Source organism: Uloborus diversus, chromosome 4 (assembly GCF_026930045.1).
Source record: "Uloborus diversus isolate 005 chromosome 4, Udiv.v.3.1, whole genome shotgun sequence".
NCBI lineage: Eukaryota > Metazoa > Arthropoda > Arachnida > Araneae > Uloboridae > Uloborus > Uloborus diversus.
The window spans coordinates 16,629,873-16,649,072 of record NC_072734.1 but is presented as its reverse complement, the minus strand read 5'-3'; the positions used below and the strand labels follow the sequence as shown (position 1 = coordinate 16,649,072).

The window sequence follows — 19,200 nt, the reverse complement described above, 5'->3', positions numbered from 1 at the left end:
TATAAATAAACATTTCTTTCAAAAATACCGATTTCAAACACAACAGGCGACAGCAGAGTCTTCCAAGAAACATTACCAAACTTTCAGAACACTTGGCAGCATAGGAGGTAAAGATTTCACTGAAATTCGAAACGAAAGTAATGAAAAAGTTATCAAGATTACCATAAAAGGAAGAGTACTCACCAGCTTTGATAAGACCAGATTCACTGGCAGGTCCTCTGTGAAGGACATCTTTGACCAGGATTCCATCCCGCATGTTGCCACAAATGTTGAAGCCTAGACCAGTGAAGTCGTGACCACGAAGACTCACTACTGTGCGCTCTGGTTCCTGGAATGAGGATGAAAAATTGACAGTTAATATATTCTCGCTGTCTTGACAACAGACAATGCAGAGGCGAATGTTTATGCCGCACTCGACGTGGTTAATGCAGCACACTTTAAACCTCAGCTTAGGGCGAAAGAGCCCTATTCCAGAAAAGAATCGGCAGTATTCTGCTTCAGGTTGACGTCATAACGCTTCCCTTAAACCGTTTCCGGTCGCTTCGTTTTTATGCGGAGACGGTTTGAGGGTGGAGTTAATGACGTCAACCCGAGCGGAATGCTACCGATTTTTTCCTAGAACAGTTTCCGAAGAAAATACCGCCCGTCCTTGTTTCGTGCGGAAAGTTAGTAATCGGCCAGAAAAGGGAATACAAATTAATTGCTCCAGCAGAGTGGGATGCTTTTAACTCATTTGATATGATTCGGAAAGTAGCGAATTAGTTTTGTGAACATAAAACTTAAGATTTCAGACTTTAAGAACATAAGAGCAGAATGGTCGGAAGATCCAAGTTCAAACGATTAAAACAATTATTTATCGCTATTGCAAACTAAAAACAACTTAAATTTCTAAACAACAACATCAATTTCTAAATTTTAGGGTTGCCATATACTAGTAGCTACAGGTATTTATCAAAATAATGGAAACACTCTGTGACAAGTGTGTTGGGAATCACTACTCTATCGTAAATGTTCTGTTAATAAAGGTGCCTTCTGACTGTAATCACTCACATTAGTGAATCCAGATAGTGATCGAGTTCTGTGCTCACTTTTGCTGTTATTGTTCACTTTTTAGACATACAATTCGTTTCAATACCCGTCGGTTTCTTTCACTGAGCTTATCTTTCCTTTCAATATTTTGCTTTGTCGGAGCTTGTCTTACCGCGCTGGGTGTATACTGTCATGGCTTTAGATACTGTAAATCTAGAAACGTCAAAAATTTGAGATGTTTCAGTTACACTTGCTCCAGCTAGATGCGCTCCAACAATTTGGTCTCTTTTAAGATTTGAGAGGTCGACATTTCAAGCGCTTAAAAAAAATCCAAGTCTTCCAGAACTTCAATTAAGCCAACATATGCTACCAGAAGATGTACATTGCTATTTATAGGGGAAAAAAATTAATTTGAATTTTGACCTCTTGAATTTAAATTATGTTTTTCGTAATCACGAGTGTGTGTGTGTGTGTGTGTATGTAAGCGTGCGCGTGGGGGTATGTGTGTTTGTGTGTAGGGTGGTATGTGTATAGGGCGGTATGTGTATGTGTGTGTAGGCATTTGTGTTTGTGTCCAGGCATGAGTGGATGGGTAGTTGTGTGTAGGTATGTGTTTGTGTGTGTGTGTGTATGTGTTTGTGTGTGTGTGCGTGCGTGCGTGTATGTATGCGTGTTAGTGTACGACATTGACGCAACCTTGAGACGGTTAGAGGTTTGTTAGAGGAGCAGCATCGTGAGGCGGCCGGTCGACGGTGATGCTGCAGAGGGTGCTGGTGGGAAAATAAAATCATAGGACATCAAAACAGTCAAATGAAAGCAATAAGCAATCGTGATTGCTCAAAAAAATTAAGTTTTATTCTTTATTACTTACGAAGCACATTCAAAAATGTCACTTTTATTCACAGGTGTTTCCATTATTTTGATAACTACCTGTATATGTATTTTTTATAACATCAAACAATTTAAGCAATTTTTCTTTTGTCAATAAAGCAGAAAGTAAACAAGTCGCTAAACCAAGTGCCGTACAGTTAACGGAAAAGTACCATTTATAATATGTAACATTTCTCACTTGTTGGAACCTTGTACACTAACTGCTACGCAATGTGGTTTCCCTTTGAATTTTAACAGCATTCGATTAAGTTAAAAGTTTTTCTTACGAGGAAAAAGAAAGAGACAGCATCAAATAAATTCTCTCACCACTTGCAAGCAGGAATCATCGAGGGCCCTTTGCTTCTTGCTCGCACCTCCGCTGAACGTGAATGGATTCTTCCCGCTCCGAGACTTCTTCGTTTTGTTGGAGGAGAAATCTGAAACCTGCAGAGAAACAACAAATTCTTTGAATTTGGGATTAACTCCCTGAAACATCTTCGGAGATCGCCGAAAATTATATTTGTAGAGCTTCAATTTCGAAAAATTACCGTTCCTCAAACATTTTCAAGCAAGCCTGCAATTGTGTTTTCAAGACTTTTTACCACGAATATCGTCTAAAACTGCGTTTTTAAGACTACATTTTAGGAACATTTCGGGGGAGGACCCATTAACCCACATCCCTGTCCCCAAGGAAGATAAGCTACAACTGCTCTTTTGGAGTTGCAATTTCGAAAATTGTTGAGGAAGGATTCCAAACCCCAACAACTAACATTAACCGAAGATCACCTACATAAAACTGCGTACTAAACTTGCGATTTTGCTCATATTGCTACTAGGTCTAACAATTTTTTTTCCCACGGAATAGCCTAACAAATCTGACTGAAACAGAAAGATTTTGTTGATATCTTTATGGGAACTTAGTGAAAACATGAGGTAGATTTTTTCAATACTTCAGACTAATGACTAACAGAGGCAGAGGTTAAATAGTTAAAAAAAAAAAACGAAGTTAACGATTTGTCTATTCTTTAAGATTAATCGACTCTTTCTATAAAATTTCATACGTTTTTTCATTTTCTACGAGTAGAAAAGCAAAAACGTCGGAAGTCCGATTTTTGCGAGGGACGGGAGAAGAAATCTGAATAACCAACCGTATGAATCTTGAAATACATACAAGAGTATGTATTTTTCTTTCTAGACAATAGATGGCAGCACTAACTTTTTGAAATTGATCAATAATAAATTAAACGTAATCTCCCACCCCTCCACAGATTTCTTTGCGTTGTCATATCTTAGATATTGATTATTATAACAGAAATGTTCCGCAAATGAAATCATTAGGGCATCATCCCGATTTATCATGCTGTCCGCCTAATTTCTAATATACAGTACAAAAGAACATTTTATAAATTGCATTGTTTTAAATATTGTTTTCTATGTAAACAGAACGGGTAAAAAGTCAGTACATTAATTAAATATGTAGAACCAGAAAAATAGCAGGTATAAAAAACAGTTTATTGGTTACTTGACATGGCTATTCAAGGGGGGTTTTTTTATGCGGAAAAAATTAAGTCGAAGAATCGCCGTAAGGTGACGCCACTACAAGCGAGTTGTAAGTGTCATATTTACACATTTTCACTGTCACTCTATATTACGTCCTACCCCCGCCCTTTCGCGACGTTCGCCCCCCTTCCTTTCGAAATTTTTTTAAAAGAAAGACAGGGGGATGGTTCCGTGACCTGCGAAGAACAAGTGAGATCACATCAAATGTGTGACAATAAAATTATTGAAGTGAATGAAGGTATTTTCATTTTACAAGGTCGTCGCGAGGTCAAAAAATTGGGGGAGGCCGTTTAGCATCCACTCATTTTTTTTTTAAACCCATACATAGCATGAGAGAAAGAATACAGATTTTTGCGCGGATGGCAGGGGGGGGGGGATTATTGCTAGCATAAGTTGAATCATATTAAGAGAATTGAGTTAATAAATAAGTGCAAAAAGAGAATTAACAATATAAATCTAGTTGCAAGTGCAACATTCGCAAAGGTCCGGAAAATGTTCGAAATCATAGTTCTAAAATTAGAGCTTACATGATCAATGGTAACGTTCAGAGGAGGAAAGGTTTATGGAGTTTTATGAATGGTTTTCGCTTGGAGACTCTGCCTTTGGAATTTCTCGAAATTGAAGTCCTAAAAATGAAGTTGCATGTGATTTTTAAAGAGAGGGGGGGGGGGGAATACTTTCTAGTTTTTCGAAAATGAAAATAAAATTTCTTTAAAAAGCTCAGTTGTAAACCATCTTTGTTGAACTTAAAGGAAGAGAAGGGGTTCGATCAACCTTTCCTCGGAGAATTTCGGAATTTGAGGTCCTGAAAACTTAATTATAAGCCATCTTTGTAAAAAAAGTTTGGGAAAAGGTTTGGATTCGGAGTTTCTCCTCCGGAATTTTTTCGGAATTCAAGTTCTAAAAACGAAATTTTGGACGAGTTTTAATGATGTTGGGGTCAAGGAAATTTTTGGTAATTTAAGTCCCAAAAACAGAATAGTAGATTCTCTTTGATGACAAGGCAAAATGTTCGGAGACCCTCACCCAGATTTTTTTTGAAATTGAAGTCCTGAAAACGAAATTTTATACTATTTTTAATTATGTAGAGGGGACAATAGGCATTCCTCTAAAAAAAATTCGAAATTGAAATCTAAAAGCCCATTTCTTAGCTACTTTTAATGAAGTTAGAGGACAGGATGAGGTTCGGGGCTCTTCACGGAATATTTCCAAAATTAAGTTTGACACACACAATTACAGGACATCTTTCAGGATAAGGGTTGGAATTTAGAGTATCTCTTACAGAAGTTATTCGAATTTGGAGTTCCAAAAATGAAGTTTTAGATTATTTTGGACAAAGTTAGAAGGAGGTGAATTAGGGACTCTTCAGCGGAAATTTGTACGGGATGTTGTAAGCCCTTAAACCAAAATGTAAAATAATCTTAGGGAACGTTGGCGGATCTTGGATTCGCCACAGCGCTCACTCATTGATGCTACTCATGATGCTATTTTTCTCTATGTATTTTTAATTTTTAAACTGTGCAATGATATATTTTTAAATACGGGGATAATGTCGCGACCCCACCCATAGGTTGGGAAGCCCTGGTATAAAGTAAACTTTTCGCACTAATTGCTATCTATAGTATTGAACACAGATAGGTTCATGGGGCACAAACTCAAGTAGGGGAATGTGGGGCAAAGTGAAACGGTGAAATATTTACTCTGCTTTAGTGCCACTTCCCTAGTAATATTTTAACTATGTTGCAACAAATGTAGTCAATTCCAGCGAAGAAAAAATTACTTCAGAAAATCAAAGCATATGACAATCCAAGCAATTTTCAAAAATTGACACTCAAAGTGCAATATTTTGTTGTAGGCCAAAAATTATTTTGATGTTATCAAATGATAAAGTTCTTATTAATAACATTTTAAATATCAATTGGGGATCTTCTATTATTCGGAGCAGTATTTATTTAGTTAATATTTAGATCCTTTGGTATTTTTAATATTTTTCACATATAGTCAAGGGCATGCAGGGCAAAGTGAAATAGTTCATTTCGTTTAATTACTCAATCATTTACTAAATCATTAACGTATTCATTTATTAAAGCCATTCCACCGTCACGTGCGGGACAAAAATACGCTTAAATTTCATTAACATTTCGTCATATCTCTTAATATTTTAATGAAACAGGGGTAAGCATTTTTTTTTAACTTTACATTGGATACAAAGATACTCCTGACACAATTATATTTTTATTAAACAAGTGTGCTATTTAAAATAAAACTTGCTTATGAATGAGCTAATATTTTTGCTCTATTAATACAGCAATGACGAAACAAATTGTAGATTTTGAAAGCTACGGTTCCAACATAAAGAAAACATATCTCATTAGTTTAGAAATAATTATTTAAACCAATGAAAAAAAATATGTATATGCCCATTCCATTGAAAACGGTCATTTTGTCCCGCACGTGACGGTTCCTATATTTCATAAAAAAGAAATAATTTTTGAAGAAAGTTTTTGCTTAAGTTGTCACACATGCGTTTGTGATTTCTTAAGCAACAAAATTTTGTTTATCATCCTCTTAAATTATTATTTTTTATGAGATATTTTAGCGTCACCAGCGGGACAAAATTACCGTTTTCCGTGGAATGGCCCATTAACTAATTTATCTGCATTCTTTTATTTAACTAGGGGGCTCCAACCCCAGCTCGCTCACGCCCACCGACCCCCGAAGATTGTAAAGTAAGAAACAACAACGCCAAAAAGCACAAATTGCCGATTACAGACACGTGTTTCGGCATTACAAGGAATGCCTTTTTCAATGCAAAATAAATAAGCTTATGGACGAAGACGTTGTTATTTCTTACTTTACTTTTCAGCACAAAGGTATTTATTTATCTTATGCCGAAGATTGCTTTGCAATCTTATTTGATTTGCAGAGATTTAAATCGCCTATTAGAAGTAATCAGATTTAAAAACGCGTTACGAGTTCTGTTTCGAACAAAATGAAAATCCCCCTCTCCCTCTTGTAGAAAATTGAATTTAAGGAAACAGCTCATAATTAGAACACGCTCTCGCTCCCACCCGAAGACAAAGACAAAAAAAACTTGATAGGAAATATGCATAACCGAGGTTTATATATAAAGTAAAGCGCTTTGAGGAGCACCCCTTTCCCAGATTTCGAACTAACCTGTAACAACTTACACAGCTATAGGTGCTAAGGGGCTGCTGAGCATTGCAAAATGGCAGTTTTGTACGCTTGAAACGTTGCTTTCAAATTCGTGGTCTCGAGTAATACATTTTGGACCTGAATGGGGTTGTTTCCTTCAGGCAAATGTAGTACTTTTAGTCACTGAAATTGATAAAATAAGCAAAAAAAAAAAAAAAAACATGGACCCAGAAAATTCTTTCATTTTCCCAACAGTTATTTTTTAATTAATTTTTTAAACTGTCCAATTTTTCAAACAAGGCGTCGTTTTTATGACGCCACAAATGATGTTTTCAAATGATGACGTCAAAATTGCGCTCTACGCTCGCTATCAACCATATCGTTGCCAATACACGTGAGTAAAGATGCGTATTAAATATTTTGCTCTGAGAATGGCAACACAGAATGGCATTTCAGCATTTGTGATGTCATCGGCAAAAAATGTAATCAATGAAAGATCACCGATTTAAGTAATTTTTTAAAAATATTAAACTTAAACAAATTATTTAAAAAATGGTTAGATCCTATGTTTTTCAGCATGTTCTTTCAGAAAAAAAAAAACCTTTTAAAATATCGGAAACGACCCCATTGAGTTGCACTTTGTACTTTTCGTTAAAATAGAAAACCCTATATCTGCTGTTCCAATTAATTGAAAAAATTGGAGCAAGCTTCATTTGATTCAGAAAAAAAAATCTCTTTGGAACGACATCGAATGTTAAGGGGTGTGAGGAATATTTCATCCCTTGAATAGGCAATTAACGTAAAATTTAAGCTTGAAAAAATAATTACAAAAAAACTGATCCGAAATTTAAAATAAAAATCCCCCAGGTGCAAATCCCGCAGGCACCCCCGCCACAGACTTCCTTTCACAATTTCTTTGGCATTACTTTTTTTTTTAAATATATAAATTATTAATTCATTTTTTTATTTTCTTATTCATTCATTATTTTATTCATTCATTATTTTTTTCTCAAGCATTAATTAATAAATCAATTTATTAGTTTATTGTTTCATTATCTTTTCATTTATTAAATTTTCCTTTTAATTGATCATTATTTTGTACAAAAATATTTTCCACAATCGAATAGAAAATATTTCATTCGAAAAATATTTCATTTTTCACTTTGCCCCATTGAAAAAAAAGGGGGAAAATTTCCAATTTTTTTTAAAGCACAATTTTAGTGTCAAAAATAAAAAATAACGTTTCAATGCATGTTTTATTATAAAATACTATGTTCTTTTATTGTATACTGTAATTTTCAAAATATATTACTGATTTGTTCATTTTGAAAAATTTCAGTCATCTTACCTAGTTTACTTTGCCCCACATTCCTCTACTATTTTTAACCCAGAGCACCACACTACTTTTCCTGACTAAATCGTCAAGCTATCAAAATTCATGAACCAAAACATCAACTTCAACAAAAAAAAAAAAAAAAAGTTTTATGTTATTCATCAATTTATGTTTTACAGAAAACCGAAAAGTGCTTCATTCTGGCAATTTCAAATTATAAAATGGGGTCGTTTCCAAAATTTTAAAAGTATTTTTTTCTGAAAGAGCATGCTTAAAAATATAGGATCTGACCATTTTTTAAATAATTTGTTCACGTTTAATATTTTTAAAAATTACTTAAATCGGTGCGCTTTCATTGTTTACGTTTCTGTCGTGTGACATCACAAACGATGAGATGCCATTCAGTGTTGCCATTCACGGAGAAAAATATTTAATTCGCATCCTTACTCACGTGTATTGGCAACGATATGGTTGATGGCAAGCGTAGAGCGCAATTTTAATTCGCTGCTTGATTATCATAACGTGGAATCGCGGTATAAGGATGCGCCAAACTGCATCATTTGTGACGTCAGAAAGACCACGCCTTGTTTGAAAAATCGGACATTTTAAAAAACTAATTAAAAAACAACTGCTGGGAAAATGAAAGTATTTTCTGGGTCCCTGTCATTTTTTTTACTCATTCTATCAATTTCAGTGACTAAAAATAGTACTTTTGACTGAAAGAAACAACCCCATTATTCTTTTTCTGCAAAATATTAAAAGAGAAAGAAAAAAAATTACCTTAGATGAGCGCAGTGAATTTTTGTTCATAGATGATCTCATTTTTCCTGAAAATAAAGGGAACATTGTTTGAATAGACAATATTGAAAGCATTTACAAACACATTAACGATTGAAAAATAAAAAAAATATTTTTAGAATTTTACCTAGTTCATTCATTTGAATCTGTTTGAATAAAATAATGATTAAAATATCTATTTCAATCAAACTTTGTATGATTGCACGCGTTTCATTTCATCGACCCCCCCCCCCCACCAAAAAAAAAAACATTGATTAAATTCCACCTTTTTTTTTTTTTTTTAATTGATTTTTCCGTTTCAAAATGTGCTATTCTGAGCATAAAATGTGTTGCATTTACAATTTACGCATCATTTAAAAAAGTCACATAGGCTGTAGGTCATTTTCTCTGTTTGTATGTAACACATTAAACACTTTAAAAACTAATTGTTTTTTCAATCTCAAATATTTCTTGTTTTCGTTAGAAATCAAATATAGAACAATGTAAAAATATGCAGTTCTTACACACTAATGAGCTGGAGCGTGCAAAGAAATTTTGAAGTCCGTCACAAATGACTTTTATGGGCCCCCCTCCATAGTGTTTACATCTACGTCCCTACATATATTGCACCTCTCATTTTTAAAATCTTGGGCCCCGTTCAGGCTCGGGCTCGGGTCAACAGGTGTCCCTTCTCCCCCGTTGTGCACCCCCTGCTAATGAGGATTTGATAAGTAATATTTTCAGTATGATTTCCCGCTAAAATCATGAAAAAATTATAAACTTTTGATTTTAAAACACGGTATTCAAAACAATACTCTGTTTTTAATCTGTCTGTAAAAATACGAGTACGATACGACGACGAAAAGTCTGTAAAAATTTCAATTCAGGACGTGGGTTCAAAATGAACTTTTAGCGTCACAAACTCGTTATACAGGGCTGACCACTTAGGGGTGTTATGAGGAGTGGTTGTTTTGACGGGTATTTTCCTCATTTGGGTGGCGGGGCTCTTGCTTTTGGGGGTCTTCGCGGTAGTTAGGGGGTGCGCTCTTGCTCTCAGTGGGTGGCCACCCCTGCGTTATACAGGGTGTTCCGTTTTAACCTGCAAAAACCTCTATTTTCGCAACCGTTAGTCCTAGATGTATACTTCCAATTGCAAAAATTTTCAAAATTAGATGCAGAGTTAAGATATTTAAAGTTAGAATCGAAAATAAAAATGAGACAAAAAATACGAAATTTAACTTTTTATACGGGTCTAGGTCCCCTAACTAATGTTTAGAGAAATAATCTCCATTGAAAACTATTACTAACACAAAAAACTTGACATTTGTGCGACCAAAACTCAAGGAGATATTCCAGTTTAAAGTTTTAAGGGACCATACAGAAGATGAGATTGGAACTTATCGCCCTTTCAGAAGAACGACAGGTCGTCAAAGTAAGAAAAACAAGGTTATTTATATATTTCATTGCTATTGAAAAATAAATGCGAATGTTGTGCCGTGATACGCAAAAACACACTACAAAATCTCGAATAATTTGAAAAATCACACTCTATGCACACATGTAATTTTAAACACTTGTTAACCGCTATATTTTCCCCCAAAAAGGTGTTGATGACGACGAGTGTTGTAAGTCACAAAACAATGCGTTTCATATCTCGGTGAATATTGGTCGTACTAATTTCAAACTTTTTGTGTTGGAATTATTTTTCAGTTGAAATTATTTCCCTAAATATAAGTTAGGGGACTTGGGGCCGATATAAAAAGTTAAACTTTGTATTTTTTGACTCATTTTTATTTTTGCTGTAAACTTTCAATATCTTAACTCTGCATCTGATTTTGAACATTTTTGCAATTGGAAGTATAACATCTAGGACTAACGGTAGCGAAAACAAAGGTCTTGCAGGTGAAAACGGAACACCCTGTATGAAATTTCGGAATATCGATAGATTTTTTTTCATTGATCAATGATCATCTACAAAGGAAAACATGTTGACTGAGAGTTTTGCTTAATCAAAGGTCGGATGATTGCGGTTTTACCGAGCACCTTCCAAAAATTGGTGAATTTTGACTTTGACACCAGGCCTATTGGAGACACACGCACACAAGCGGAAATACGCTATCGTGATTGCATTGTAAATTCGAACTTCGAACATTTTTCCCATGATTTTTTTTCCCTCTCCTCTTACCTTTCTCAGTGTCTTGATCGTTCTCTTGGTCCCGGAAATAGGGGTTATCGAAAGCGAACTCCGACGACAGTCCTTTGGAGGCGGGGGCCGCCTCAGGTCCTCGGCGCTCCTGCCCGCACGATCTGGCACCTGCAAAACGATAAGAACTGCAATCAATTTTTGTTTTGAGAAATATGTTCGGAAAATAAATTGTCTTTTCCCAGTAAAAATTAGTGATGTTCCGGATATCCGTATCCGTGGATATCCGGAGGCAGTGGCGCACACAGGAATTTTACAAGGGGTGGGTCCAAGGCCAAGAGCCTCATTCTCTTATCATACCCCAATATGCCGTCAAACATATTGGCTTGATTTTATCGATTATCGGGAACGAAAAACAGTAAAAATAAATTATTGAAATTAAATTAGCATTTTTAAATGAAAATACTTAAATAAATAACCAGAGAGCAAACTAATGTATGCTTTTATTTTTCTCATATTTGAAAAATGGATTCAAGTTCATAGAATCTTTTTTTAATCTGTAAATACAAAACTGAAAACATGGTTATTTCAGTGTATTCATTTATAATCACCGTTCTGCTTCTGCAATTCGTTATAGGAAAAGTGCACAACATTAAAAAAAAATATTTTAACATGAGGATTTTATTTTTTCACATATTACAACTGAAAGTATTGTTACCCTTGTTTGAAATTATTCTATGTACAAAATAAATAGAATCATAATCAATCGGGGGGAAAAAGCAAGACCTATGGGAGGGGTCCGGACCCCCTGGACCCCTCCCTTGTGTGCGCCACTGTCCGGAGGAAAATAAAGATCTGTATCCGCATCCGTTGCATTTTTGACGGATCTTAAACGGATCTTTTATATTCCAAAAATTCTTAAATATTTGAATGAAAGACTCTTAAATTCCATTTAAATTATTGTATTCCCTATTTAAATTATAAGGCATCATTTCAGACGCCAACAGCCCTCTGAGACTTGTTTTTTTTTTTTTTTTTTAAATCTTTAGTTTATATTAGTTTTTGTTATTGATTTGGGCTTTCTGTTATTCTTCATTTTCGTTTTTCTCGGCATTCTTCAAAAACAAGTGAGACAAAATTACTTATTTATTGTTTCTAAAGGTGTTCCCGGCTCTATTATTCCGTCGGTCGGAGTAATCTGGGTGGAATGGGTCAGCGCTGCATTTATGCTGAAATAAAATGCGAAAAATTATTTCTAGCCTATCCATTAGCAGCTTTACACTCTTGCTCCTGTATCCTACATCTACCGAGCAAGCTAGAAATAATTTTTCACATTCTACTTAAGCATTAATGCAGTGCTGACCCGTTCCTTCCAACTCTCCCTCATTTTATAGGAGATTTCTTTAAAGAGTAAATCAAAGTCTTTATTATATTTTCGGCGTAGATGACATTTTTTGAAGAAACAGTGTTATTATTATGACGGGAATACTTTCCGTAATAAATTTTGAACTTGAATAGTTGAATTGGTAAAAAAAAAGAGAGATCCGTATCCGTATCCGCGGATTTTGACACTAATGATCCGTATCCGTATCCGCGGATCTACTTTTTTAACGATCCGGCAAATCACTAGTAAAAATCAAACTTGTTTTGAAACAAAAGCTCAATTATTTTCTAAAGAATCAATTTTGAATTGTCAGTGAAAACGACTCAACTCATTCGCAGTTCTAGAGCTTGAATACGCCACCTTGCGTTGATTTAAGAAATCAGTCAAAGAGGTAAAACATTCAGTCGCCATTGGCCGAAGTCTGCGGCACCTCCTAGTCTATTTGAATTGCAAATGGAACAAAGTAAAATTAAAAAGATAAAAATGAAAACCTACAAGGTGATCACGATAGAAATTAAACATGTTTACCCGATAAAAAAAGTTAAACATTTGTGTTAGAAACTAACCAGGGTTGTTTGATTTAAATCATGATTAAAATCATGATTTAAATCAAGCTATTAAAAAAAATATTTATTTAAATCAATTGATTTGAATCAAGTGATTTTTAAAACAAAATCATTGATTTAAATCAGTTCATTTTATTTTTATAAATTAACTAGTAGTACCCGCACGGCTTTGCCCATAATAGAAAAATTAAAAGGTCTTTTGGTTCGCCTATATATTTACGAATAATTCTCGCCAATTGACTTGTACCCATGTTACGGTTCCACGTTATGATAATTTCGTATCTTGCCAATTGGCTTGCGCCCATGTTACGGTTCCACGTTATGATAATTTCGTAATTTACTCGTCCAACTTATGATAATTTTGTTCTTAAAATTGGAATAGAAAAAGAACCACATCGAATTTTTGAAAAATCGCTTCGAGGTGAACACCCCCCATGCTACAAACTAACTTTGTACCAAATTTCATGAAAATCGGCCGAACGGTCTAGGCGAAATGCGCGTCATAGAGATCCTGACAGACAGAGAGACTTTCAGCTTTATTATTAGTAAAGATTTTGCATTTTTAGAATGTGCTACTCTAAATTTAACTACACTGCATTATACAATCTTAACTTCAAAAGGCAAAACTACATTCATAGATCCCTCTTTCTGTGGGAGAAAGATTTTCACTCTGGCAATATTGCTTTTACTGCAAAATTGCAGTTCAATTTACTAAAGAACCAAATAAAATTTGCAGTTTTTCTTATACACCATCACTAATATAGTTAAGAAAAGTAAGTGTTCAGCATATTCTTTTACATTAAAACGTACATAATGATGGAAACCTTTTTTTTTTTTTTTTTTTCTAAGCAACGCATAAAACAAAATAACTTCTTATCTAAATATTAAAACGTATTTAAAAATTTCAAAAATACATTGAATATTTAGAGAACTTTTCTTAGTTTTAAAAATACGTTGAATGGATTCATCTATTGTATGAAATATATTATGTTTATAAGTGTAAAGTAATTAGTAACTAGATTTTTGAAGATTTTTTTAAAAAATCGAATTTAAATTTAAAATATCCGACTTTTTTTGATTAAAAAAAAAACGATTCCTGAAACTAACACACGTTTTATTTTTAAGAATTAAAATGTTTGATATCTTTGTTATTCGATTCCAGAATTAGTGCAAACTATTCGCTTTGTCTGCAACTTCACACTGTCATTACGTTAAATAAAAAATAAAGGAAAACTAAGTTACAGTTTAATAAATCTTCATTTTCTGATTGGAAAATCATGTAGTAACCATACAGTTAATAACATTGAGTAAAACTTTTTTTCTCGAAATTAGCTGCGAATTCTTTATTTACAACCAGAAGAACAATTTTGAATGTTCCGAATTGGGGCAGGGCGGGGTTATTGATTCTTTGATTACATAACCTTCAATTGAGAAAACCTTGGCTTCGTTACATTCCAGTTTTCCGGGTATTATTATCAACAGGTGCAAGAGAATATGATGACCGCTGAGCTCAAGCAGAAATTAGAAGCAAATTACCTCCAATTACCGAATTTCGCTTTCTTGACATGCTGGTTGATAAAGAATGAAAAAAATTACCCTTACGCACGATAGATAAGTAAAAAAATGTCTCGCCCCCAGTTAAATTTTGATCCCAAACACAAAACTTTGAAACTTCATGAACTCAATAAAACTATGTTAATTACTACATCTTTGGAGAAATAATTTACGTCGAAGAGACAGTAAGGGAGAGTGTTGTACCTTAGGTCACTTTTCATGTTTTATTTTTTAACGTCAGTTATTTGAATCAAATTTAAAATATAAAAGTCACATTAAATTACCCCAACATACTTCTATGAAATATATCTTTTTAAATTCAGACAGTTTGAAAATAAAATGTTGCCAGCCCCTTAAAGTAAAAGTTCCAAGCTGTCCTAAGGTACAACATCCTATTGTACCTTGGGACACATCCTGTTGTACTATGGGAAAGTCTTTATGATTCAGGAAACAGCCTTATATTTGAACCCATTTTGCACCAGAAAACAATAAAAATATTTTTTTCATAGTAGTGAATTAAATCATGAATATTTACTAATAAACTATGAATAATGAATTATTATCTAACATTAAATGTGTTTATAAGACTACATAAGATTAGTACATTGTTCCATGTTCCTAAGCATATCTTAATTATTAAGAACCATGCTAATGTTGTACGTTGGGACGCGTTCTAAAGTACAAAATGTTTGACTGTCCCAAGGCACAATCACCACGTGGTTTAAGAAAAACCAAAATGATAATCAATCAGGATGCACTATCATTAATTTCTTATAAAAAATATTTAAAGTACATCTCTTTTATAACAAAATAAACCGCTAACTAAAAAACGCTTATAACTTTTTTTCTAGCGGATTTAGATTATTGGACCTTGGGCGCCCTGACAATTTTTTCGTTAGAAGTGTTTTTTAAAGACCTTTCCAACCATATCAAATTCGAAAAAATGGACCATCCGTTCGCGTAGAAAGAGTCATTTAGGACGAAAATGCGTTTTTTATTAATATCTCCGTTAATTAGCTTTCGATTTAAAAAAAAAATATTGATGACACTAAAACTCGGCAATAACTACCGAACAAAAAAAGAATGAAGGAAATCGGTTCACAAACAGAGGAGAAATCGGTACCGAAAGAAAACGGCTTGCCTATTAATATTGTTACAAATTCTGTAAATAGTAATTATTGTTGTAACGTAACCTGTAAATAGTTTCCCGTAATGAATATATCACCCCTTTACATACGGCTAAAGTATACGATCCCCCTATTTCTTTTTTTTGTTCATTGATAAAATTTGATAACGGTCTACTATTTTCCAGAAGCGTGTGGAATATTTGAGAGATTTCTTTTCGGTGTGTATATAAACCGTTACGCTGGATAAAGAGGGGAGTTTCGATTGAGATTTCGAACTGAGAGCGGATTTGCTCTGTTTATAGCGAGGCATTTCGCTGTGATGTTTTCGTATTTGGAAGTAAATACGTGTGTAACCGTTAAGTTTACGGTGTTGAGTGATATTTGCTTAATTGCTGATGATTAATTTAGCAGTTGTTAACGATTTCTCCTGTACATAGTGTAAATAAAGCTCCTGTGTTTTTATCAAGAACTGTGTCTTCATTTCAAGAAAGTGGAAGTCGCACCGAATCCGTTACAATATATAAAGATTAGCTTACCATAAAAAGTAAGGCAGGATTTTTTTCTTATTCGGATGTTATTATTTTCTGCCTTAACAATCAATCATTCATTTCCAGTCGATTTTGTGTCGCGTTCTGTTCGGAAAAACAAAACTAGTTCTTTCACGTCCGTTTAAATTTACCCTTCGTTTTTGTTTTCCGTTCCCACCTGCCTTTTTTTCTCTCCTGTCTCCTCCCGAGTTGTCTACTTTCTCTTTTGAAAGCAAGAAGAAATATTGAAATCAGTAGGGAGAATTGGCGCCATTCGTCATCAGCGACATCTGCCGGCCTATGGAGGCGATGAACTCAGCACGTGGATTGCATAAGGAGTTGAAACGCGTGGGCATAGATTACGTGACACGTGAACATTTAGAAGGCTTACTTTATAATTATTCCATTTAAAAATATCCTAATCCCATCTTAGTACTTGGCTGAGCTTTTTTTTCCCCCTTTTTATTCGTCTCCAGTTATTCATTTGGGTAACGATGAAACCTGTTAAAATTTAGTCTTCAACAGCATTCAGCAGCTTTAACATATTCGATAGAAATTGTGGAAGGGTTAGAAGCAAGGTGGCTAAGAACCGTCCAGGATTTTAAGGGACAGTCCCATGGGCGCCCATATGCAAAATTGTAAGGGGGGTCTCAATTATTTTAACCATGATTTAGCAGGATATTTCTCCCATGGAAACCGATTTCGGGACAGATTAGAGACATTTTTAATAACTTATTTATTAACAGCTGGAAAAGAAATGTTTTTACATTTTTGCAAAGAAAAAAGTACTAAAAGCAAGGAAGTTCTAATTTCTAAAGGGGAAGGGGCTCGAGGTCCCCTTTGCCCCTCTATATGGGCGTTTTTGGACAGTCCCATACTTGGAGACATGGTCCCCCGTGCCGCGTCCCGGAGATCTTCGATATGGAACGGCAAAGTCCCGTATTCTTGCCTAGTAACCGACACTGTTGTGGAAAAAGTCGCATGACTAAAGCTTGACCACGGAGAGATGGCGGATGACCTTGAAGCGAAAACATTTGTATCATTTGTAATAGGCAAAATCAGCCAGTAAGCGCCCAGTTTAAGAGGCACGTTCTCGCTAATCCAGCGAATGATCGAGTAACGCTGACGTCATCAACAATGAAACTTGCGCCACGGCATGATAATTTGATTACATTATTTGGAAAAATATGCCATGCAGGCAAATGCTTTATTTTGACAGGGCTGAACTGGATCCGGTCACTTAACTGTTTTACTGGTGAGCCAGTGGCGCCGACTCCATGGGGCCTGAGGGGGCCCGAGCCCCCTCAAAAATATTTTTGAGGGGGCAGAGCCCCCCCAATAAATCAAGAAAATTATTAGTCATTTTATGCTTTCTAAACTCATAAATTTATCTTTTATTTTCCTTGTTTGAAGATAGTTTACCTTGTAAAATACATTCAGTAATGAGTAAAACAAATAATTATTATGGTAGTAAGCAGGTTAACTGAAAAACGAGTGGTGTGAATAATGATGGTGTTACGATTCTGCAAGCACACTAAGAATTTGTCCCAGTGCGCGAACTTACGGGTCAAGTCTGTTGCTAGTGGGCAGCGCTGCGACGCGCTCATCTATGCTGATCTGGAAAAAAATATATGAGACTTTGATTTTGTATATTAAATGGGAGGCGTGATAGTTTTGAATGCTTTTGGGAATTGTGTTTAAAAGGAAAACCTTCACAAAATGATGATCCTTTCGCTTCTTCGGAATCGACGTATACCAAAGAAGTATGAAAAGTAACAAAGCCAGCTCACTGCACACTTTCAAAATCCCGAAGTACTACAAGGCAATAATTGATGTTTGTGAAATGGTACAATCTTGCACTATTGGGCGGTTTACATCAACTGGACTCACATAGGTCATTGCAGTTGAACAAGAGTGCTTCTTTTATTAAACAAAAGTGAAACAAATTTTGAAAAATCAAGTGAGTTTTTCAAAAATTACCTAGACATTGAGAAACTGCGTTTACACTTGAATATGTCAGCCGATATCACTTATGAAAAAACAACTGATCTTAAAAAACATGCGTTAATTAAATTACCTTTTTACAAAAATACTGTGCGTGTTTGTATTTATTGTTTCCTTTCTTCAAAGCCAAAAAATATGTGTCAGGCTTGTCGAGTTTTCGGGGTTTTAATGTTGATTAAATGACTTTAAAATGCTTTTAAAAAAACTTTGAAGCTCACTATATTTGATCTCAAATTTCGAAAATTTCCCCAGGCAAGACCCCCTCCCCCCCGCCCTTCACAATATTTTTTTTTTAAGTCGACATCTCTAGGAGTGCCCTTCGATGCAAGTCAAGTGCTCTACCTTTTTCAATGCCTCGCTACGGCACTGCACGGCTCCCCGTAAAAAAGAACAAAAAACTGTCTCTTTCTAAGACAAGTGACATGATCTAGTTGAACTAGAAAATTTGTATACCATTTTTTAGATTGTTTTACGGTAAAAACGCCATGTCACATTTGTCTGTTTAAATTAAACACCAGAAAATATGTAAATTGGCATTTTCAAGGTACAAAAAACTGACCTTTATTTGGGGGGGGGGAACCTCCGTGGGATTGCATAACCAATTAAACCCCCATTGATGTCTAGCCCCCTCAATAATTTTTGCAAGTCGGCGCCTCTGGGTGAGACTGTCCTTTCAGGGGAATGAAGAAACGAAAAAGAGGTCAACAATGAATGCTATCTACTGGAGTTTTTAAGGGACAATCCACTGGCGTTAAGGTTAAAATTTCAACTATTAAAATATCCTCAAACAGGCAATTGCTTCGTTCAAATCAAGAAACAATTTTCACCCGTCATACCTTGACGGGCGATTTACTAGTTACAAAATAATAACAAACAACCTATAACAAATGATACGAATGATGTTCATGCTTTAAGGTCATACGCCATCTCTCCGGGGTCAAACTTTACAAATGCTATATTCTGTGTGTTTATATCTGCTGTCTTTCACGATGAAAAGGAACAAACAAACAGAATGGGGTCGTTTCCAAAATTTCAAAAGTATTTTTTTTTTCTGAAAGAGCGTGCTTAAAAACACCGGATCTGACCATTTTTTAAATAATTTATTTAAGTTTAATATTTTTAAAAAATTTCCTAAATCGTTGCGCTTTTATTGTTTACACTTCTGTCGTG

General features: G+C 34.9%; 1 protein-coding gene across 1 annotated transcript in view; it reads right to left on the bottom strand.

Annotated features, from left to right (window-relative positions):
- Window positions 1–19,200, bottom strand: part of LOC129220194 (uncharacterized) — an 82,559-nt gene that overhangs the window by 5,233 nt on the left and 58,126 nt on the right. Inside the window, exons 2-5 of the mRNA XM_054854556.1 lie at window positions 10,911–11,039; window positions 8,729–8,775; window positions 2,227–2,343; window positions 184–328 (exon numbers count right to left, since the gene is read on the bottom strand). Of these exons, the coding sequence (XP_054710531.1) occupies window positions 184–328; window positions 2,227–2,343; window positions 8,729–8,775; window positions 10,911–11,039 (438 nt within the window). The remainder of the gene's footprint in view (window positions 1–183; window positions 329–2,226; window positions 2,344–8,728; window positions 8,776–10,910; window positions 11,040–19,200) is intronic.